We start from the raw sequence: 24,306 nt of genomic DNA, 5'->3' as shown, positions 1-24,306 counted from the left end.
AGTATATTAATAGAATTTTCCATTTAGCAAATTTGGAAAGAGAAATAGTATGAAATATATTAATTCAAATGTTAGACTTACTGGTACAAATTTAAGAAGGGGTAGCTTTTAGAATTTAATCAAGGCCATGTTTGCATTTTGGTGAAATATCTAAAATACTTATTCAGAAAAAACTGTGGTACTACACAGAGTAAACTTGCTTAAATGAGGTCAGATGGCTGTTGCAAGAGAGGATGAGTAAATGATTGATTTCACCAGAATTATACTAATTATCGTATCTATACAGAAACATCTAAATATTCAGGGACTTAGCAATGTATACAAAAATGGCCATGCCATTTTCTAAGTCATAGTTTGGGGACATATGATAACTAATGTAAAATCAATCATATTCATATGATATCTATTTTACTATTCATAATCAAATGTCATCATACCTTTTAATCACACACCTAAAAGTTACAGACATAAGCTATCTCTATAAATTATGATTAATCACACAAAGAATCACAGTAAATAAATATTATGGACTTGTGATTAGGCTCTACCTTTTGAATTTTCTATTTTATTTAAACAAAGGAGATAAATACATGCTCTGGTTATGAATAAAATTCACCAGGAAAATATGACTTGTATTTCAAATAATAGGAGTTTGAATATTACCCTCACTGAATCATCAAGTCAATATAGGAATTCATTTCATGCTTCAAGATGAAACAAATTTAAGATAAATACACTAGAGTTGGCTCTAACAACAGCTTAAATCCTGAAGCAAGATTAATTTATACACATGTAGAAGTGCATCTTGGATGACTTTTAACGTGCAATATATATTTTTCAATGTAATTTAAAGTCCTGTTCAGAGAAGAATGCTAGCTGTGTTTGTCTTGCCTTTTCTGAGTCAATCATGAAATCACCTCATGAATTAGCTGAGCAATAGTAAGAATGAGGAAATTGTTTCTTTCTGCTCTGCTCAATAGAGATAGAAAGGTAAGTTCTTTCCAGGTAGTGAGCTGAATGGCTCAAATCACAATGCCACTTCCTGCTTCATGCTGTGCCCATTTAGTAAAACTGAATTGGTCATCATGTTCTTAGCATTGCTTTTCAGAGATGTCATACGCACTGCAGAAGAGTTGGGAAGGTAGCTGGTTGATCTCTCTTGATAGGACTTCCTCCCACAGCAGAACTGGCTATTGAAATGTCTCCTGAAGCTTTCACTGAGTAGATAAAGAGCAAATGGATTGACACAAGAATTGCAAAAGCTCAGAACACGGGCGACTAAGGTGACAATCATGTGGCCTAGAGATGGGTCAATCTCATTATAATTGAAAGACCTATACATGTAGAGAATGTGATTTGGAAACCAACAGAAGGCAAAGCAGCCCACAAAGACCAGCACAATTTTAGCCAGGCGCTTCCGTGTCTCCATCTGCAAATACAAGGAAACAGTCCCATTGGTTAAAATGAAAATGGAACCATCCATATGCAAAACATCATGGTGCAAAAAGAGTAAAAACTTACCATGGCATGCAAATGCATCCAAAAATACAAAAAATATTTTCCTCAACAAAGTGATAATTTCAACAGTTTAACAAAGCCTGTTTTGGTCATTATACCCTTTCATCTAAAAATATTTGACAGCCTCTACAAGACTAGATGATAAATTATTAATAAATGGCTATGTCTTCATTTAAAACTGTGACCTATAAAAATTCTGTCTTATTTTTAACTACTTTCCTGTTGCTTACAGTCTTACTGTGTACACTTCAAATATAAATCATTTGTTTGTATTAAATCCACTGAATTAATGAACCACACCATACACTTAAGATTAGATTTTTTTAATCAGGGTAATTGAAATAGAGCATACTTTTTAAATCCTTATTCCACACACACACACACACACACCTTGAGATTTAAACTTCTGACTCACATAAATCACAACCTTCTGATGTAACTATTATTCTTCTAAGTATTACTATGTTTTACTTGCTTAAATATTTAAATAAGGCAACGTGAATGTGAAAACTTAATTTATCAAAGGATATTGAGTGTAGGCAAAATGATATTTTCTGAGCTCAAACTATTGATAGTGAATTAGAATATTCCAAAGAAAAGTGTAGTGAGTGGTGATGGGGGAAGCAAATAAAGGTGCAGTAAGAGGAGGAAAGCAAAATGTGGTACCCCAGATGTATCCTGGTGGCATGACTTAAGCAACCTGGCAATATTAAGGAGCTCATGGTTATGAATAAATTCATATTATGAAGCAGTGTCCACCCTGCAGGTGGAACATGGGTGCAAGGATTTTAGGGCTACCTATACTTGGAGACTCAAATGCACAGGCAGGCTGTTGGCACCGAGAGTACTTCTTACTGATACCAAGCCTAGTTACCCAGCCAGAGTTTATAAGTCCCAATAGAGAAATTCACAAAAACAAGGCAGAACTAAGGCCACTTTAAAAAATAAAAGTGGAGGTGGGAGGGTAAGAGGAACTCAATTTTAGAAACCAAAGCAAAAACTCAAATACCCAAATTGAGATACAAATTGGATCACAAGGCAAAGGAAAAAGTGCATTGAGCCCATGACCTGAATTTTTTTGTTTCAATGATGCTAGATATTTAGATAATAAATCTATTAACTTATCTACAATTACTTTAGTGACTGATTGATTTTTTAGCTCTTGAAGATGTGGATCTCTGATGTCGATGGTCATTAATAAGTGGAGGTTACCGTCCATGCAAGAACTCTTTTGAAATTCTGTTGTTGTTGAAGTGTACAACACCCCAGCCTGTGCCTCCATCTACAACCCAGAAAATTTTAATGCTCTGTCATTCAACTCGCCTTTAAATTGGTGACGAGCCAACCAAAACTCCTTGTACCTACGAATCCTTTGGAAGAAGTTCCTCCCGAAGAGTCCACAAAAGCACAACTTGAAACTCTGTCCCACTAGACAACATTTCCATCTATTTGTGGATTGACACAATTTGTTTTACCTTAAGTCAGTATCTCTGTATATTCCTTAAGGAAGAAAGACTATGTAAGGTGCATTTGTAATTTTAAATTAGTATATGATTTTTATAGGACAAGCTATAAATTTGAGTTAAAGAAGGTATGACCTCTTAATCACTCTCACCCTTGTTCTCTGCCCTCTGTTCCCAGAGCCCCATTCTGGCATCCTACCCAAATGGCATCCCCAGTTCCCAGACCATGTCCTACAGTCCTTTCCTGATGAATCCTTGTCCAAGACTTTCTGTCATCCTTAATGGGCTAATGGGAGAAGAGACAATAATTAAATAAATGTATACTTGAAATGTGGTAATTTTCTGGTTTATTATGTCATTTTTTGCACGAACATTTGAAGGTAAGGAAAAGCCTTCAAAGACATTAAATTTTAATAGCTCCGGCCCAGATGGCAGAGAAGCTGGACTTCAGTGGACCTCTACAGAGCTATAACATGGCCACATATTGGAGATGCCTCCCCTCCTCCTCCCGGCACAACATCCCTTCTAGTTCAGGTTAATGCAAATCCCGGTGCCTTGTGACTGTTTAATCTTTCACGGTTTTGAGAACCCACGAAATAGAACAGAAAATAGCAGTTACTGCATCTGACCCACACACCCCGAACACACACACACATACACACACACCCCTACCAACCTTACCCGTTTTTTAGTATGTTCGTTGTATTCTCCGGGAAGATTATGTGCACTTTTAATTAAGGTCTTTGCAATATGATAATAATAAACGCTAATAATAGCAAGTGGTATGAGGAAATAGACCAAGAAGATGAGCACCGAATGAATCTTTGGGTGTAATTCGTCCGTCTGAGGGTAGGGTATGCACGCCGTGAAGTTGCCGTTTTCCAAGCTATCAATGCTTGTCACTTCCGAAAACACTGCCTCCGGAACCGCCAGCAGCACGGAGATCACCCAGATCCCCACCACCTTCACACAGGTCCACAGCACCACCCCGGACGTTTGGATGTCCATGGGGTTGACAATGGCTCTGTACCTGGGAAGACAACACGCCTCACATTACTCTCTTAGAAGGAAAACGTAAAGAGAGGGAGAAAGAGAGAGGAAGGAAGGGGGGAAGAAGATCCTACTTGCTAATACTCCATTATTCCCTAGCTGGTTTTTTTTTTCCCTAGCTGTTTTGTAGTGTATGGAATATTTCATATCTCCGATGTCTGTCTGTCTACAAGTCATTCCACTGCTTATTTGCACAGCAGACAGGAAGTGAAAGGGAAAGATTTTAAACTGTCATTCCCCAAATTGCATTAATTTGCTTACCTCTTTCACAAGTCTTATTCTAAATCAGTAACACTACAAAGTATCATTTATTGAATATTTTTATTTAAATCATTACATTTTGAAAAAAGGCTCTCAATACTGAAATTGCTCTAATATAGAATAACCCTAAAATATAAAATGTCTACAAAATAATGTTACTAAGTTCTATCTTGATACCCATCTTCAGCTTTTGAGCCTGAGTCTCCTACTTGTTTCCTGAGGACATTAGTAAATCTTACAGACTAGTCGAGACTGGGATTTCTGAGGTAGTTCAATCATAAGAACTGAAAGAACTGAAGTTGAAATGACATTCTGTCTTTGCAGCTCAAATTTATTTCATGTTGAGACCTCATGTAATCCTCTCTTCCTATATAAAACCATCATAATGGTAAAAGGAACTACACTCCAGGACACAGGGCTTAAACAATCCAAACAGCTAACTCAATCACACACTTTAGGGTAATAATAATGCAAACAAACCAAAATTATATGTGAACATCAAGTTTTTATATTTTTCTGAAAGTATTTCAGCTTACAGTATACCTAGAGGTTAACACGAGACAATAAAAAGTGATTTTAGTCAAACAAATCTGAGCCATTGTCTCATCTCTGATATCCTTTGGAAAATCACTTAAGGTCTTCTTCATCTGTAAGGTGAGGATAAAAACATTTCTCTCAAAGTTTTTTAATTATAAAAAAAACGGAGAGAGCACCTATTACTGTGCCTGCCAATTAGCAGATATTAACCATACCATGACTCTGTACCTTCTCCTTATTTACATTTGATTTAGTCTGGTGTTCTAAAAAATTCAGAATATTTCAAGCACCATAACAAGCAGGTAAGACATTCTGAGGTTCTGTAAAGCTGTTTCCTGTTGCCCACAGGAGAGGAACAGCTCCCAGCCTGAGGGGAGCCTCTCTTTCTCCTTCCTGATTTGCATTAAGTGTCCTTCCCAGGACCTCAATAAGAAAAAGTCCATACTTTTATTTAGAGAGTCTTCCTATGTATAACAAGAAACATATAAATTTTAAAGTAGAACAACAGCAAAGGACCTTGACACCAAATTAAATAAAGAAGCATGCGTAATGCATTTATTTTACCCAGACTTTGCACATGGCACAACACAGTATACATGTGCTCCTTCCCCATTCTGCTTAATTGCATGTTCTTAAGAAACTAAAAGAAGCATTACAATCAGTAACTAGAATGAACTGTTTTTTCTGTTTCTTTTAAATTTCTTATTAGATTAATACATTCAAAGAAGTTTTGTTTTGTTTTTGTTTTTGTTTTAAGCAGAGAGCACTACGAGCCTACAAATAACAATAGAAGCCCCTGATTTCATTTCAGGTCCTGCTCCTGGGTTGAACCAATTTCACATCATTACCTCCATATGTCTAAGAAATGTCCTCCTGCTACTATCTCTTGAAATAAATATTATCGACATTTGCTCTTGACATCCTGTTATGAAAGGTGAAGATTTTCTCTCTTATACCACCTTTATTCTTCCCATTACCAACTTCCTGATTTAGTATGCTATATTCAATGTTTATATAATAGTCCCTATACTGTTATTATGACTAAACAAATATCTCTCACTGCAGGATTAAGTAATATGTTATGCTTTCTTTCTTAAACATGTCACTGATTTATCTAGAGTTGCTACTTGATCATTGTTTTGTTTGCATAATTTTCCATGTTCCTGTTACTTTTTTAAAAATGTTTAAATTTAAATGTTTAAATTAAATTTAAAAATGTTTAAATTAAATTTAATTAAATTAAATTTAAAATGTTCTTCCACCACCTTGTTGAATAATTGGAGTCCCAGTGCTTGAATCTCAATTCCTCTTTCTTAGTCTTTTACTTTATCAAGCTCATCTCCACCTTCTTTTTGGTTTTACTTTCTAAGATACTTTTTGGTTTTACTTTCTAAGATACTTTATTAGCTTTAGCTTCCATTCTTTCTTCTGATTTTTTAAATTTCTGCTATCATATTTTTAATTTCTAGAAGTTCTTTCTAGTTTTCAAGTCACTCTTTTGCACAGCATCCTATTCTTATGAATATATGTTCTTATTACGTATCTGTTATGTATAACTTCTCTTTCTAGTATAGTTTCAATAATGGCTAACAATAATAGTAGAACACCTTCTCCAAAGTTTCAAGCAAAAAAATTTTTTTTCTCATAATAAAATCCAAGTATTGAATAACTATTAGAAGAAAACTGTTCCCTTCACAGAGTCCAGTAACTATATTTTAGTACCAATATACGTTATTTTCACTGTGAATCCATTTTTTCTTTTTACATGTTCAGATGTCACTCTTTGCTTTCTTTTTTTAACATTAATTGCAAGCTGTTATTCTTGGAATTCATGGAAATATAATTAAAGCAGATATTAAACAAACAAAAAACAAACTAATACATTCAAAAAGTTTTATTTGTTTGGTTTCTTTATGCTAGAATTTCTCCTCAAAAGTTAGATATCTACTACCTGCCAACTCATATTTAAGATCAAAGTACAGAAAGCTGACGGTAAATTCTTTTGTACATGGAGGAGATGAGAAACGACCAGAGAAATTTTGGGGGTGATAATTACTAAAAATTGATCAATTAACTAGATTTCCTTGTTAGATTTCAGAAAACTCAAAGAATATTCTGAAATTTCTTTTGTGGATTTAAAAAGAAGGAAAGCAGGGGCTCCTGGGTGGCTCAGCCAGTTAAGCATCTGCCTTTGGCTCAGGTCATGATCTCAGGGTCCTGGGAACAAGCCCAGCGTCAGGCTCCCTGCTCAGCAGGGAGTCTGCTTCTCCCTTTCCCTCTGCCTCTACCCCTGACTCATGCTGTCTCTCTCTCTCTCTCTCTCTCTCTCAAATAAATAAATAAATTCTTCAAAAAAAGAGGGGGAGGAAAACAAATGTCACTCCCCTCCCCTTATTCCCACCCCATATCTAACCACATAAACATAAAGCATGTTAGGGAAACTGCGAGGAATGAAAGTTATAACTCTTTCATTCTGACAAGATTGCCATAGTGGAGCTAGCAACAGATCTAGAATTCTTGTTTTAGGAGAAGCAAGAAACCTAGTAGGAATGCTAGACATGGGTACAGAAGGCCTTTCCAACAGGGACGATTCCTGGTCATGTCCTGTAAGGAAGGGAAATAGACTTTGGATCTTTCCTTAAATGACATACATGTAATGGAAAGGGGAGTACTGACAATTCTATAAGGCTAGAAATCACAGTTTACAATAGATTACTTAAGTGTCATTATTAGTACTTAAACATCACATAATTGCCAAAGAATAAGTTTTACATTAATGTTTCATGTGCATCTTTGAAAGGATAAAAAGTCAAGCAATACAGTGCAAATTAGTATGGACATGTTTAATCATCTTTCCTTCAAATATTTTTTTAAAATGTAGGAATGAAACAGTCCCTTAGTATGCAAACTACCTCATTAAATTTAGAAGCATAACAGATATGTATGAAAAGCTATGTGTTTTTTTCATTCAGATGGTCTCTGAAAGGTATCCCTAATGGAAAACTAGAAAATAATCAATCAAAAGGGATTAAAGAAAACATAATTACCATTTCTGTATTAAATATTAATAAATAGTATGCTTCATTAATTTCTGTTTTGAATCTTGCCTTATCATATCTGTGTATAGTCTAAATTTAATGTAAAGGGATAATGGAATATAATCATATTATAAAATATATAATGAAAATTAGATCATTTTAGCTTATATAAAGTCATCTCAATATCTCAAAATCTCCAAGTACACATTTCTATAAACCTACTAGTTACATTTTCCATAGTTTCTTTTTTTTTTCTTATCATAGTTTCATTTATCAGAGGCCAACAAAGAGTTCAAATGTGAACAATCTGACAAAGGAGAGAAAGGTATTGTGGAAGCAAGAGAAAGAGAAAATTTCAAAAAGAAGTATAGACCCTCTGTGTCAAATACTATGTAAAAACAAAAACAGAAACTTCCTTTTGCTTACTGTTGTGTCTAAAGTGCATAACACAATGCCTGACCCATAGTCATTTCTCAATGAACATTTGTTGAACTAATAAGGAAATGTGGTCTGAGCAGCAAGGAGATCACTTATGAAAAGCAGTTTTGGTAGAGTGGAGTGGTCGTTGGATAGTAGGTTAAGGCGAGAATGGACGTTAGAGATGGAGACACAGTCTAGTCCAGTGATGCCCAAGCTGAATCAATATTCAGAATCACCTGGAGCTGAAAACAGATAAAGTATTAGGTTTTTCCCTAGACTTACTGGCACAGAGTCTCTAGGATGTAAAAATATGAGGTTCTGCATTTTACTAAGATTTTCAAATGATTCTGAATATAAACCAGGTTTAGAAACCACCTTTCAAGAAGATTGACTGTGGCAGTGTGCATCTTTCCACAAGACCCCCATGAGCTTGTCTGGTGCAAAGGGCACACATTCATCAGCGGAGAGTATCTGGAATCCAGCGAAAGTTCAGTGTTAAGAATTAGATGCCTGCCCTTTACAATATGTCACATCATGTTTTCCTTTTTTTTTTTAAGATTTATTTATTTATTTGAGAGAAAGAGAGAGAGAGTGCACACAAGCAGGGGGAAAGGCAGAAGGAGAGGGAGAGAGAATCTCAAGCAGACTCCCTGCTGAGCATGGAGCCTGATGCAGGGCTCCATCCCAGGACACTGAGATCATGACCTCAGCCAAAATCAAGAGTCAGCCACTTAACCAACTGAACCACCCAGGTGCCCCACATCATGTTTTATTATTTTAATTCAATTAGCCAACTTATAGTACATCATCAGTTTTTGATATAATGTTCAATGATTCATTAGTTGCATATAACAGCCAGTGTTCACCACATCATGTTTTAAACATATTTGTAGCTTGTAGCAGTAAAACTTTTTGTGAATAAAATTAACAAATTTATTATTTAAAAATATCTATTCAAGATCATAGACAGAATGTCTAAATCAATAATCTTTTTAAAATAATGTAATAAGTGGGATGCCACTTTGGAAAGAATGAGAAATACAGGATTCAATTACAGAGGGCTCAGCAATTCCATTTGTTTTTTACACTCCCCCCAAATTACTTTGTTCTTAACCCATTAAAGTGTATGATTTAAATGACATATGAAAGTGTCACGAGGAGGAGAATGACAGTGACAAATCGTGTTGGTGAAGGCAACAGGTTGGAACTAACCAGTCTACGATTAAAGGAATTGGAGAAGGCCTATAGAAGGTAAAGAGCTCATTTTCATTAATTTTACAATAGGCTCATTTTGTTCTCCGCTTTAATGTCTATTATCTAATAATTAACTGCATATGTGAATAAATATTGGTTTGAATTAATGGGTTATTTGTCATCCTGACACATAGCTGGCATAATATAAGTAGTTACACAGCTACATACTGTTTAAAAATGCTTTCACATTAATTATGTCATTTGATAAAATAATCCTGTGCAGTAAACTTAAAGTACCCATTTTACAGAAAATCTCTTTGAGATTAAAGGATTAAATGATGCTGAAATGATAGCCGGTAGGCAGATGACTCAGGATTCACACAAGACTATCTTGTGACTTCAGTCTATATTTTTTCAGTTTATGGCACATCGCAGAAGATGCAACTGAAAAATTAAATGCTTTATCTATTCTACTCATTTTTAGACATTTGATCTCCTTGTCCTTTGAAAGTCAGTGGTATTTAAATGGAAAGACTTGACTTACGTCTGTAATCACATTTTCTCGATTGAATGATCATTTTTATGGGAGTAACTAAGCCTCAATAGTACTAGCAAGTAACATTTCATATTTTTTAAAGATTTTATTTATTTATTTATTTATTTATTTATTTATTTATTTATTTATCTATCTATCTGACAGAGAGAGAGAGAAAGCACAAGCAGGTGGAGCAGCAGAGGGAGAGGGTGAGGGAGAAGCAGGCTCCCCACCGAGCAGGGAGCACAACAATGTGGGGCTCGATCCCAGGACCCTGGGATCATGACCTGAGCCAAAGGCAGACGCTTAACCATCTGAGCCACCCAGGTGCCCCCATTTCATATTTTTTAAGTCATCTCTAACAACTGCATTTTCATCAAATCAATGTAAATACCTACAGTCACCTCCAGGTCACGTTCTCATAATCTAAAACTGGCTTCTTATGAGGTGTTTAATTCTTGGTTGTCTCTTAAAATGTGATTCTCTCCCCAAAATTAATTTAAATTAAATCACAATTATTAAAATTTTCATTTTTAAAATGTTCCCCTCAAACTTCCACAAACAATAAAAGTAAAGAAAGTCTACGTTGAAAGTTGAAAGGATATTCTTAATGAAAATCTACAGAAGACAAAAATCAAAACCTAATGGCAAATAGAAGAATCAAGGGCTAGGGATAAATAAATGGTTAGCAATTATTCTTGTTCGCCTTGAAGATCCATGAGTAACTGGAAATAGAAAATACTGCCCAGAACCTCAATAAATCAGTGGCGTTCACAAAGATAGGCTATGAACCTAATAACAATGAGTATTTTGTATCAATAATTAAAACAATAAGTTAAGAGACAGCTCATTAAGTTTGAACCTAGCAATATTAAGCTGGTTCATCACTTTGGAGCCTGGATTAAAACTGAAAATAACATTGATCATACAAAAACAAATAAGAATACAGGAACAAAAACAACAGTAAAAAAAAGGAAATGTAATGAAGACATGTATCTCTTTGTATAGAAAATAAACAAATGAACTTTCCAGTTACCAGTTGTCAGTATATTTGGGATGTGGGTGGAGTTCTCCATAGAACTGAAAATAATCTACTGGCTATATAAATATTATCTAAAATCTATATATTGATTCAGAAGTAGACATAATAATGGAAAGTAAATACACAAATATAGCATATAACTATCTTGTGCTGAATATTCAATCAACTGCTTCCAGAAGAGAATCACATCCACCTCATATCAACATCAACTTTTCCAGAAATACAATAAATAAACAAGTCAGGACTAACTAAAAAAATTTAAGTGAGAACTTATTGAATGGAATATTCTACAACCACAATAAAGGACGAGATCATGCCATTTGTGACAACATGGATGGACATAGTATTACGCTAAGAGAAATAAGTCAGATTGAGAAAGACAAATACCATAGATTTCTTTCATGTGTGGATCTTGAGAAACAAAACAAATGAATAAAAAAATCAAAAAGCAGAATCAGATCTATAAACACAGAGAATGAGCTAATGGTTGCCAGAGGGAAGGGAGGTGAGGGGATGAGCAAAATGGGTGAAGGAGGGTGGGAGATACGGGTTTCCAGTTGTGCAATGAATGTCATGAGAATCAAAGGAACAGCATAGGGAATATAATCAATGTTATTGTAATAACTTTGCATTGTGACAGATGGTAGCTACACTTGTAGTGAGCAATAGAATAATGTATAGAGAAGTTGACTCACTATGTTATACACCTGAAACTAATATAACATTGTATATCAACTATACTCAAATTTTAATTTTTAAAAAAAAAGAACTTGTGGAGGGATGGGGTGGCTGGGTGATAGACATTGGAGAGGGTATGTGCTATTGTGAGTGCTGTGAATTGTTTAAGACTGTTCAATCACAGACCTGTACCACTGAAACAAATAATACATTATATGTTAGAAGAAGAAGAAGAAGAAGAAGAAGAAGAAGAAGAAGAAGAAGAAGAAGAAGAAGAAGAAGAAGAAGAAGAAGAAGAAGATAGTAGGAAGGGAAAAATGAGGGGGGGAAATCGGAGGGGAAAACGAACCATGAGAGACTATGGACTCTGAGAAACAAACTGAGGGTTCTAGAGGGGAGGGGGGTGGGGGGGTGGGTTAGCCTGGTGATGGGTATTAAAGAGGGCACGTTCTGCATGGAGCACTGGGTGTTACACGCGAACAATGAATCATGGAACACCAGATCAAAAACTAATGATGTAATGTATGGTGATTAACATAACATAATAAAATAAAATAAAAAAAGAACTTGCTGAGAATGAGAAAATAAAAATGCAATTAAAAATTTTAAAAGACCTTGGAGACTGGTCAACACTCCTCAGGAATCAGCAACTGGAAGAACAAAAGTAAATTGTTATTTTCATTCCTGAAACACACACAGGAACTGTACTGCTGGGACAAGTAACAATAAGGAAAGTGTTGTTGAACTTCATTGTCTCACCTCCTGGCTCAACCAGAGCAGATGACCCCTATCTAAATGTAGCACCACAGGCAAAAGACTGACAGATACATCTTAGAGAGTCTTTGTTTCCACTTAGAAGTGGGCCAAATAGAATCAGCATAAATTATTAACTGAAAGACTTGTCTGAGCTGTTGCAACATGGAATAGAGTGATAGGTAGAGCCCCAGAGACAGAATTCACCGTCCAGCTGCCTCACCAATATTAGTGTCCCTTCTCCTCTTTTGGTCTTTCTCCATTCAATACCCAGGTAGGGAAATAATAGGACCCTAGCTATAGTCCCTCAGCTCTACAGTTGAAGACATTATTAAATGTCATAATTAAATAACCACCTAAGAGTATGTGTTTTGCATTATTTTATCATCTTCTCCAACTAGAACATCTGACCCTAACAAAGGCGGGACTAGCACCCATATTCCTGGTGCATTCCTTCTTATTTATAGTGTGTCCCAAAAGTTTCAGATCAAGGTGAGTGAATAATCTTCAAAAACTATAAAGTTTTCTCAAAAGCAAGAAGCATGTGAGACCAATGAATAAAAGATATCTGACTTATTGGAGTTAAATATAGCAACTTTTGTTTAACAAAAAAAATACAAATTAAAATTAAAAACTAATAAATTAAGTGCAGGTTATAATTTATCCTGTTTTATGACTATATAAAAGTAACACTGAGCACTTCTTATGGAAAAAATGCCCTTTTTGCATCGGCAGATAGAATGCTTGCAGACAAACATATGACTCACATTTTGTGATAGTATAAGTCAACTTAAAGTCTTCAACTTTTATTTTTCCTCTACCTGGGTTTCCTTCCTTTTTTATGTCGTTGTATGTTGTTTGTATCTTTATTTTTAAGCTCCCTTAAATTCTTTTGGAACAAGTTGACAATAAAAAAGTCCTCACTCCAGTAAAAGGGCAAGTGGGGAGTATTCTCTTAGGAGGTACTGCCAGTCTGAACTCTCCAGAAGAGTAGAGAAATACACTCAAAGTGCTAATGTCAGCACAGAGAAGCAAAGGCTTCTCACATACTACCCAGGGCTCCAGACCAAAGAAGAAATCATCTGCAGTCTGGGCCAGCTGGTTAATCAGTATCTGAGCTTCAGTCAGGAGTTTTGGTGAAAACCCAGCAAACAGATTATGGCATTCCCCCGCCCCCTCCCCCTCACCCATTACTGGACTGAGACTGATAAAAACGCTTCTGACAGCCTAGGAAGTGTAGATCCAGGGCCTACATTTGATCTATTTCACTATTTTAACAAATAATTATACTGAAGAGAGTATCTGTTTGAATTGGTATAATATCCAAATAATGTTAATGATTCAAGGTTCCTACCTAACATAACTAGCTCAGTTATGGAATTAAATCTGATTATCTTAACTGGCAAACAAAAGCTTGAAACCATTCATATTTTAGCACTTTACTCAGATTTGGTGCAAAATTATTTTTGCATTCAATCCAACATTGGCTTTAATAACAGAAAAACAACATGGTCTGATACATTAAATCAATATTAAATTCACTTTTATTTTTATAGATTTTTAATATTTAATTTATAAATGCATTTTAATTAACACATAAAAAAGAATAAGATATCTAGTTTTACATTTGTAAATATATAAAATTATAAAGTTTACAGTTCAGCACTAGGAATTTGAGAGATTTTTCCTGTAAAAAAAAAAAGAACTCATTCTTAAAAGTTATTTGCATTCCAATTAGGGGCTTTTAGAGGCCAAAATGTCTTCAAAAATCAAAGAAATTGTATTCTAAACTTGGAAATGAAGCTACTGTAATAGATAGTGACGGAGAGATCTATAATGCCAGCCATAGACAAATTATGTTTATGGGACTCCACCTACTCAGTATCACAGCATATAGGTGAGTGTGTGTGTGTGTATGTGTGTGTGTGTGTGTGTGTGTGTGTAGAACTGTGAAAAACATAATACCACAGAGAATATGCAAGTGCCTGTAATTAGCTATTTAATGTGAACCAGCAAACAAGTACATTTTGAAAATACAAAAAAATTCATCAAGATAAAAGTAGAAAACAAACTGAGGTCACCATTCTCACCATCTCAAGACCATGCTGTATATCCCCCTCACACTCTGGCTGTGATGTCTCTGAAGCACATCTACGGTGGACACAAATGACCTCTCCTAAAGAATTATCAGTTGAAACTTCTCGAAAAGGTTTGGAAAGCCCAGGATTAATAATCTCGAGTACCAAAAGTGTCACCCACACAACCCTTCGGCCCCATCAACAAGGTGATTTAGGCCCTCAAGGTAGATTCATAAGTATTATATTTCTTATTTCAGTCTCTGCTCTCTATAACATTGAAGTCCACATCACATTCGGATATGCTTTCTGAAATAGAATTATCTTCCTGTTCCTTTTTCTACATCACTGTGATCTCTACTTCTAAATTCTCTATCTTTATTTCCTTAAGCAAAGACACTTAAGCCATCTCATGAAAATAGGAGATTTGGTTTAACAATTTAAAAACTCCAATAACAGGGTTTTGGGGCTTTGTGTGTGCGTGTGTGTTTTGTTTTGTTTTAGTTTTCCTGTTGCTACAACTACTCCTTAATCTTGACTTTGAGATGTTTCTTTTATTTTACAATCACATTTTTATGATGTTCTTTGCTTTTGTTGAATCTAATGAATCAGCTTTTGCAATCATTTTTCCTTTTTTACTCTTGGGTGCTTTGTTTCAAACTGAACTTTTCAGTCTACCATTAGTAGGAAAGATCATTAATAATTTCTTAAGATTAGAAAAGCAATAATGTGGCTTAATGTAAAGAGTATGGGCTTTGAACTGAGCTCAAAGGCTAGCTCCATCATTGTAAGATCATGAAAATGCTGCCTAATTTCAAGAGTTAGTATTCTTCACTTCAAAATGGCAATAATATTAATACCTACTTCATAGTGTTGTGAGGGTAATAAACTCACACACAAATAAGCACAGTGCTAAGGGAGATTAGTCTTCTACTTGTTATCAAACTGACAGGAAATCAAAATATTTGCTTAAATAAAATGTGAGGAGATCAAGTACTTATCAACAGTTGATTACTATGCTCTGGAAGAAAAGTAGACGTGTAGACAATATAGAGCAAAACATTTCCAAACCATTTTAATTGAATATTGGGATGTATTGGGTCATTTCATCACCAGGGATTCCAGTTCCTTAATTTATATTTCCAAAACATGCACTAATAGGCGAATCTGGACCAAGTAGAAGAGGCAACCCAGCTTTTTTTATCCTTAATAAGTTATCCGTGCTGCATTTACAGAGTACTTGACACACATAACAAACCAAAAAAGTCAGTAAATACATGAGGAATAGCATGTTCTCTCAGCTTGGTCAGAGCCAATTTACCTGTGGGTCTCCATGCTAATAGGTTGAGAAAAATGGCATGAAATAAACTCAAGCCTTGGATCTTGCTACTCTTGGAATTAAAGCACAACGATAGTAATTTTAACTAGTGTAGTGATAGCTACTCGTTAAGTTTTATTCAATCATTAAGTAGAATTCTTTTAACTTTCTAATTAAAATAGGTCCTATAAGAAAGGGCAGCTAAACTAAAAAGTCATGTTTTAATTATAGGAGTCAAAGAAAACTTCATAAAAGGTGATAGAAATGGTGTCATATTAGCAAGATGAGGTGCATCATTTACCCAAAGTCACCTATTTTTATAGGAATGTGGTTTTAGAAAGAATATGACACAAACCAAAAAGTCAATAATATTTGGTTTAAAAGGACAGAAGCTCTCAACTTCCCAGGATTATTGTCTTTCCTTCAATGAAGAACAGCTCTTCAATGCCAGAGTGATGGAAGGGTATTATTGAAAATACCAGGAAATTTAGATGGACTCATTTTCCATTAATAACAACATGTAAATTGAAGAAGAGGAGAGTGACCACCACCTTAATCATCCAAGTCCAGCTGTTTGTCTAAATAGCTTAGACATACCCCGTCCCCAAGGGAATTAGACCAGGGTTCCATGCACAGTTGCCTAATAGGACATTTTATCCCCACCCCCATTCAGACATCCCTCCTGCTTAAAGGCCTGAAAGCGTGATCATAAACAGACTGAGGTAGGGGCACTGGACCAGGAGTCAGCTGGCCTGGATTCTTCTCTCTGCTCTGCCAAGGGAACTTACATTCCCTGGGCCTCAGTATCTTCACCTGGAGAATGACATAGCTGAACTTAGCTGATCTGCAAAGTTGAACAGTGGACACTTCCCCATGTTTAAAATATGTGAAAAGCAGATTTGATATCAAAAAAAATTCGAGGGGGAGACGAACCATGAAATACTATGGACTCTGAGAAACAAACTGAGGGTTCTAGAGGGGACGGGGGTGGGGGGATGGGTTAGCCTGGTGATGGGTATTAAAGAGGGCACGTACTGAATGGAGCACTGGGTGTTATACGCAAACCATGAATCATGGAAAACTGCATCAAAAACTAATGATGTAATGTATGGTGATTAACATAACATAATAATAATAAAAAAACAACTAATGATGTAATGTATGGTGATTAACATAACATAATAAAAAAAAAAAGCCTCCATAAAACTCCAAAAGGATGGGGTTTGGAGAGCTTCCAAGCTGGTGAACACATGGAGGTGTTGGGTGAGTGGTGTACCTAGAGAGAGCATGTCCATGGAGGCACTGTGCCCCTTCCCATGTACCTTGCCCTATGTACTCATCATCTGGCTGTTCATTGGTATCCTTTATAATAAACTGGTAAGCATAAGTAAATGTTTCTCCAAAAAAAAAAGGATACTGTTTTAAAGAAAACTAAATATAATCAATATGAATTTGTCTTGATTTATGAAATAAAATGTATTTTAAATGTAAAAAAATGTATTTTTACAGCACCATTTTAAGACACTAAAATTGGGTACCTACCTGTTGGGGGGGTCACTTGACTTGAGGTATTAAAACAAGAATGTATAGTCATCTGTCTGAAGAGCATTTACTATTGTAGTTGTTTGACTTCAAATAGATACCAGAATTTAGTTAATAAGTGTAAACAATGTTTCCCCATATTTGAAAAAAACCTCAAAATCAAATATTTCCCTAATATTAAGTCAGACTTTCTTACCTATCAGGTTACTAAAGTACTGAATAAGGAAAGTGCACTTCTAAAATTTGGGCACACAAGAAAAGTTTCTACATGATAGTTGCACCGCTGCCCAATTTTTCTACAACTTTTCTATGAAATAGATAATAAAGATTTCCAATGTGCAGGGGAGGAGGAAGACCAGCATATGCAATTTTAAAACTGCTTTCAAACTAAGGCAATATTAATTATTTTAAAAGTAATAATTTTCTTATATATATTTTCAAGCTTCACATCTCAGTCGTTTTAACTCTTTTACTCTAATTCCCAGATACATTCTCTCTCCCTCTCTCCTTGCCCATCCCCAGCCTTTCCAAACTACCCCCCAACCCTGGGGCACTCCTACCCCTCTCCACCTCTTTTCCAGAACACACCTCCACTACCTGCGCCCCTACCTGTCGGCGCTGAGGGCAGTGAGAGTGAACACGGAAACCCCCACGGAGGTGAGCTGGATGACAGGGATCAGTTTGCATCCCACCTTCCCAAACATCCACTCGTCAAAGAAGTAGCGCGAGGCATCCACCGGGACGCAGGTGAGCAGCAGGAGCAAGTCCCCAGCGGCTAGGTTAGAGATGAAGATGTTGGGGACGCTCCTCATGGTGCTGTTGGTGATGAAGATCTTCACCAGCATGATGTTGCCCAGCAAGCCCACCGTGATGATGAGCAGGTAGAGGGACGGGATCACGCAGCGGATCGCGAACTTGGCGCTGGTCCCATCCGAGGCGGGCAGGAAGTCCCTCTCCGACACCCCGGTAACGAAGCCGCTTGGATTCTCGTCCGCGGTCTGGGAGAGGTTGCAAAGAGACTTGGGGGGCATGTTCTCCTTTCCAAAAGAGTCCACTGGAGTTTTCATGCGCGCAGGTGCCCTGAAAAGTGCAACACTCACTGGGGCTTAATCCATTTCCCTGTCACAGGCACAAGTTTATTGCCTGGGGCGAGCTAGTCACACTGCCGCGTCCCAAAGAGGAACGGGCCTTGGGGAGAAATCTGTCCACGCTCTTATGCTTCACTTCTGGAAGGGGCACATTGGAGCCTGCTGACTCCAAATTAAAAAGAAAAAAAAAAAAAAGAAAAGAAAAAAAGGCAAAGCAGTCGCGTCTTTGTTCTAATCCTCAGTGGTTTATTTTCCTTTATAGCTAGCGGAGAACAGTCCTTTTGTGAACAAAGATTTATCCCTCCGGAATTAATAAAAGTACCTGCCCCACAGTTCGCGGGGAGGGGAGGAAGTCATCCTGCCGCTGACCAGTGAACCGCAGCTGATACCTTGGGCGGGCACTTTGCTCTTTCCACAGCTTTGCTCTTGTTTCTCGGCAGTTCCTGCTGGCATGTGCGGAATTGGAGGGCGTCTGAGTTCTCTCTCTCCACTCTGCGCCCCTACACAGTTCCATCCTCACCCGCCTCCGAGCGGGAGGAGCCCCAGACAGTTTGGGAACCTCCGAATTCAGGAACTGAGCCGGCAAGGCCCTGATACTGGAAAACTGAATTTAGGAAAAAGAATAAGTGACAAAGGATGGAGCAATTGAATGGAATTCCCTCCCCACTCTTCTTCCTTGACCCAATTTTTTTCACCTCAAACAGGGAAACTCTTTCCAATAGCTGGCTATTAGTTTTAAACATATTTTATTGAACTATAGAATGCACACGGTATGCAATTCTTAAATGTACAGCTTAATCTAACCACCAATCAGAACCTACAATCTAACCACTATCCCTTGAAGTGACCACTATTTATTCTGCCTTTTATCATCTGAGATTAGCTTGCTGCTTTTGAGCATCTTATAAATGGAACCATAAAGCATTTAATCTTGTGTCCAGTTTCTTTCACTCAACATTATATCTGTGAAACCCACTCATGATTTTGTGTGTAGAATTTTTCATTGCCACAGAGTATTCTAGTATAAATATACCACTGTATTTATCCCTTCTAATGTTGACGTTTGGATTCTTTATAGTTTTAGCTAATTTGGACAATGCTTCCATAAATATTTTTTGCCTGTCTTCTGGTGCACATTTGAATCCCAGGTGTAGATTTTTTAGATCACAATGATTGAATAGGTTCAACTTTAGTAGAAATGGAGAATTTTCCAAAGTGAATTCCAACTTTTTTTCTTTTGGAAACTTGCTGGACAATATCTACCAAGGCTGAATATATGACTGCCTATGACTGAGCAGTGCTACCCCTAAATATATACTCAATACATACAGAATGCACGATCTTTTTAGTTTCAGGTGTACAAGAGAGTGATTCAGCAATTCCATACATAACTCAGTGCTCATCATGATAACTGTACTCTTTAATCCCCATCACCTGATAACAGTATTTTAAATAGGATGTTCCCAAAACCAAAACGACTTTCCAAATTAACACCATCTGATTTTAATGTAAACTTCTTAGAAGTGGCACAGTTCTGAAGTTAGCCAAACACTCTTCATTAGAAATGACATTAGGCTGGTTCTTGTTTACTAAAGAATAAAATTGTGTGATAAAAAGAAAATTAGTCAAGAACTACTTACAATGATCTAGTCATAAGCTGATGAAATGTGCCAACCCATTTCTAAAATGTAAGCAATTTTTAAATATTTCTGGCCAATAACAGCATTTAAACATCATAGTTTCACTAGACAAGATAACTATTTGCGCTGTAGTCAATTTTATATTTTTCTAACTTGATTACAAATCCTTATCATATTCTTCTTGGATTTCATTACTTAATTTGTTATTAGGTTAAGGTTGGCTAAATAAAATAAGTTTGAATATATGTATATAAATCACTTTTATATATCATATATATCAAGGCAATTAATATTACATATAAGTTGAGAATGTCTCTAGGAATTTTATCTTCAAAGTTATTTACATTTTATCTTTTAACATCCAATCTTATTATGCAAAACAAATTAACTACCAAAGCAATCTTCTGTATTATGAAATCTCTCGCTTTCAAACTGCAACTATGCCATTCTAACCTTTTTTATGTGAAAACATATTGTAGTCTAGATTGCTGTATGAATATCTGTATTCTCCTGTGACTATGTCTGATGATACTAAGCATTTAGATGAGAAAAATGTTTAGTCTAAAAACTGGGATTAATTAATATCCAATTGTTGGCATTGTAGAAATGAAGCATCTAGATTATTGAATTTTTGCATTTTAAGTGAATCTATATGTATTTACTCGAAGTCTTAGTTCGTGAGATTGGAGAGTGTAATGAATGCTTTAATAATAATAGCCTTACTGATATTTTATTAAAATATTATAAAGTTATTATAATATTGTATGTACCATTTAGATATATCATCATATTACATATAGGTGCATGGGTATTGTCTCATTTATATAGAATCAGTACACATCAGAATAAACATCTAACAAATGGACAATTTTTTTTATTATAGTCTATGTTCTATACATCACATTAGGTTCCTTAGAGTCATATCTAATTTAATGTTTGTAAGTGTTCTATGAGATACATATTTGAGTCTTAATTTTGCATATGAGATGATCAAAACTCATAGAGGTAAGATAACTTCCTTAATTTCCTAAAGCTTTAGTAAAACTGTATTTTGAAGTTTATTATATTTGACTTCAAAGTGCACTGTATCTCATTGTTCCAAGAGAATAAAATTGCATGAAAAAATGTGATTTCTATATAATTGAAGGGCACATTTTAATACTGAAGTATTCAATGTTTGTAAAATATATATTATACATTTCATTGCCCTAAACTGAACAATCAGAAGTATATATAAACATTCTTTGTTGTTTAAAATTCATGAAATGAGCTGGAAATCACAACCAAAAAGAAAAAAAGAAAAAAATCAGTCAGTGAAAACTAAACCAATAATTATACACATGACACAATAAATAAAGATATTAAAAATGTAACTAAAACTTTATACCATGTGTTTGAGAAGGAAGAAGAAAACATTAGCATTAACATAGAGAAATGGTGAATATAAAAAGACATATTCAATTTCTACAGAGGAAAATACAATGTCTGTGATGAGAAATAAATTTTATAGGATTAAGAGCAGATCAAACACTGCAGAAGAGATCAGTGAATTTGAAATATATAATAGAAATTATCCAAACTAAAATACTGAGAGAAAAAAAAACTGAAGAAAAAAAAAAAACGGTGTATCAGTGCACTGTGGGAAGCATTCCGTGACCTAATCTTTCTGTAATTAGGTCTCTGAAGGACAGGAGAGAAAGAAAAAAATCAAAATAGTGACCCAGTATTTTTTCAAATTTGATGAAAGCAAATCCCAGGCAGAAGAAACATGAAGAAAATTCTACCAAGAAGAAAAACTGGAAGCTTTCCCACTAAGATTGGGAACAAAGAAAGGATGATCTCTTTCACCACTTTTATTCCACATTGTACTGGAAGTCTTAGCAATGCAATAGGACAAGAAAAGGAAATGAAAGTTATACTGATTAGGAAGGAGGAAATAAAACTGTCATTTTTCAAAAATGGCATGATTATGTAGACAACCCAAAAAATTCAACAAAAAACTCCTGCAACTAAAAAGCAATTTTAGCAAGGTTGGAGGATACAAGGTTAATATATAAAAGTCAATTACTTTTTTATATACCAGCAGTGAATAAGTGGAATTTGAAATTAAAAACGCAATACCATTTACACTAGCACCCCCAAAATAAAATACTTGTACCAATCTGAAAAAATATATACAAGATCTATATGAGGAAAGCTATAAAACTCTGATAAAAGAAATCACATAAATAAAGGAATGAAATAAATGGAGAGATAATCCATATTCATTGATAGGAAGATTCAATATTTTTAAGATCTCACTTTTTCCCAACTTGATCTACAGTGCAATATCAATCAAAATCTTAAGTTAATTTGTGGATATTGACAAAGTGAATCTAAAGTTTATATGGTAAATCAAAAGACCCAGAATATCCAACACAATACTGAAAAAGAACAAAGTCAGAGAACTTACACACCTGATTTCAAGATTTACTATAGAGCTACAGTGATCAAGACAGTATGGTATTGGCAAAAGAATAAACAAATCAATGGGACAGAATAAAGAGTGCAGAAATAGATTCACATAAATACGGTCAACTAGTCTCTGACAAAGAAGCAAAGGTAATACTATGGAGCAAAGAGTGTCTTCCAGCAAATTGTGCTAGAAAAACATATCCACGTGCAAAAAAAAAAAAAAAAAGGAATCGAGATACAGATCTTACACCCTACACAAAATTAACCATCAACCTAAGTGTAAAACATAAAATAATAAAACTCCTAGAAGATAACATAGGAGAAAGCCTAGGGACCTTGGATGGCAATGTTATTTTAGATAAAATATTGAAAGCCCAACGCATAATCAATAAGCTTGACTAAATTAGTGAGTCAAAATCATACTTCTGCTCTGCAAAAATACAGTCAAGAAAATGAGAAGACAAGCCACAAACTGGGAAAAAATATTTCTAAGACATATAGCTGGTAAATGACTGTTATCCAAAAATACAAACACTTAATACTCAACAATAAAAAAAAAAACTCCAATTAAAAAATAGGCAAAAAATCTGAACAGATAACTTTTCCACCCACTAACCCCTCCCCCAGCATGCCTTCTGGCAGCATACCATTTACTTCCAGCTCTGGGCTCCTGCTAGGCTAGCACTACCATTGACTCTCTAGCCATTGTCATGATCATCTCCTGGGACCTCATCAGTCCCATGATGAGCTGGGTGGTTCCTATGGGTGGAGTGGAATATGGCCAGTAAGACAGAGTGAACACTGTTGAGTCACTCATTGGTGAAAATGTCTTCGTTGAAAGCCCCAAGGGCAAAGGTACCCAAATCACAGTGATCACTGGAGTTGATATTGTCATGAACCATCACTTGCAAGAAACCAGATTCACAAAAGAAACCCACAGGAAGTACATCAAAGATTATATGAAATCAATCAAAGGCAAACTTAAAGAACAAAGACCAGAAAGAGTGAAACCTTTTATGACTGGGGCTACAGAACAAATCAAGCACATCTTCACTAATTTCAAAAACAACCAGTTCTTTATTGATAAAACCATGAATCCAGACGACATGGTTGTTATCTTGGACTACCACAAGGATGGTGCGACCCCATATGTGATTTACTTTAAGGCTGGTTTCGATGTGAAAAAATGTTAACACATTTGGCTACACTTTGGATATTATCCCGTGTTATCATAACTGACTGCTGCTTTTCATCCGCACAACACCAGGACTTAGACAAAGGGACTGTTGTCATCTTGAGCTCTTCATTTATTTTGACCTTGATTTATTTGGAGCAGAGGCATTGTTTTTAAGAAAGAAAAAAAAACATGTCATGTAGGTTGTCAAAAAATAAAAAGCACTTAAATTCAAAACAACAATGAGATACAACTACACACCTATTAAAAAAAACCAAAAAACTGGTAACACCAAATGCTAATGAGGATGTGAAATAATAGGCACTCTCATTTATTGCTGCTGGAAATGCAAAATGATTCAGCCACTTTGGAATAGTTTGGACTTTCTTACAAAACTAAATATGTTCTTACGATAAAATGCATCAGTTGTGCGTCTTAGTATTTACTCATATGAATTGAAAACTTAATGTCCACACAAAATCCTGTGTATGGAAGTTTATAGCAACTTAATTCATAATTGCCAAAA

At 35.5% G+C, this 24,306-nt stretch overlaps 2 protein-coding genes across 2 annotated transcripts; one reads left to right on the top strand and one right to left on the bottom strand.

Moving 5' to 3' along the window:
- Window positions 1-1,027: 1,027 nt before the first annotated feature.
- On the bottom strand, window positions 1,028-18,455 carry NMBR (neuromedin B receptor). The gene is made up of 3 exons (XM_027603737.1): window positions 18,034-18,455; window positions 3,663-4,011; window positions 1,028-1,429 (listed from the first exon to the last, which is right to left on the bottom strand). Exons 1-3 carry the CDS (start codon window positions 18,453-18,455, stop codon window positions 1,028-1,030), a joined length of 1,173 nt encoding a protein of 390 aa, XP_027459538.1.
- Window positions 18,456-18,963: 508 nt separating this feature from the next.
- Window positions 18,964-23,799, top strand: LOC113927844 (translationally-controlled tumor protein-like). The gene is made up of 2 exons (XM_027604023.1): window positions 18,964-19,138; window positions 23,396-23,799. Exons 1-2 carry the CDS (start codon window positions 18,964-18,966, stop codon window positions 23,797-23,799), a joined length of 579 nt encoding a protein of 192 aa, XP_027459824.1.
- The last annotated feature ends 507 nt before the right edge of the window (window positions 23,800-24,306 follow it).

Source organism: Zalophus californianus, chromosome 7, assembly GCF_009762305.2.
Source record: "Zalophus californianus isolate mZalCal1 chromosome 7, mZalCal1.pri.v2, whole genome shotgun sequence".
NCBI classification, from domain to species: Eukaryota; Metazoa; Chordata; class Mammalia; order Carnivora; family Otariidae; genus Zalophus; species Zalophus californianus.
This window is presented reverse-complemented; position numbering and strand designations above follow the sequence as displayed.

Excerpts from the sequence above, each read along its gene's own strand:
- NMBR (XM_027603737.1), bottom strand. The coding sequence starts at position 18,455 with ATGCCCCCCAAGTCTCTTTGCAACCTCTCCCAGACCGCGGACGAGAAT. Across the intron at positions 4,012-18,033 it reads ACTGCCCTCAGCGCCGACAG|GTACAGAGCCATTGTCAACC; the intron begins GTAGGGGCGCAG and ends TTGTCTTCCCAG. Across the intron at positions 1,430-3,662 it reads ACGAACATACTAAAAAACGG|ATGGAGACACGGAAGCGCCT; the intron begins GTAAGGTTGGTA and ends TTGTATTTGCAG.
- LOC113927844 (XM_027604023.1), top strand. The coding sequence starts at position 18,964 with ATGTGCGGAATTGGAGGGCGTCTGAGTTCTCTCTCTCCACTCTGCGCC. Across the intron at positions 19,139-23,395 it reads GAATTTAGGAAAAAGAATAA|ACAGAGTGAACACTGTTGAG; the intron begins GTGACAAAGGAT and ends ATGGCCAGTAAG.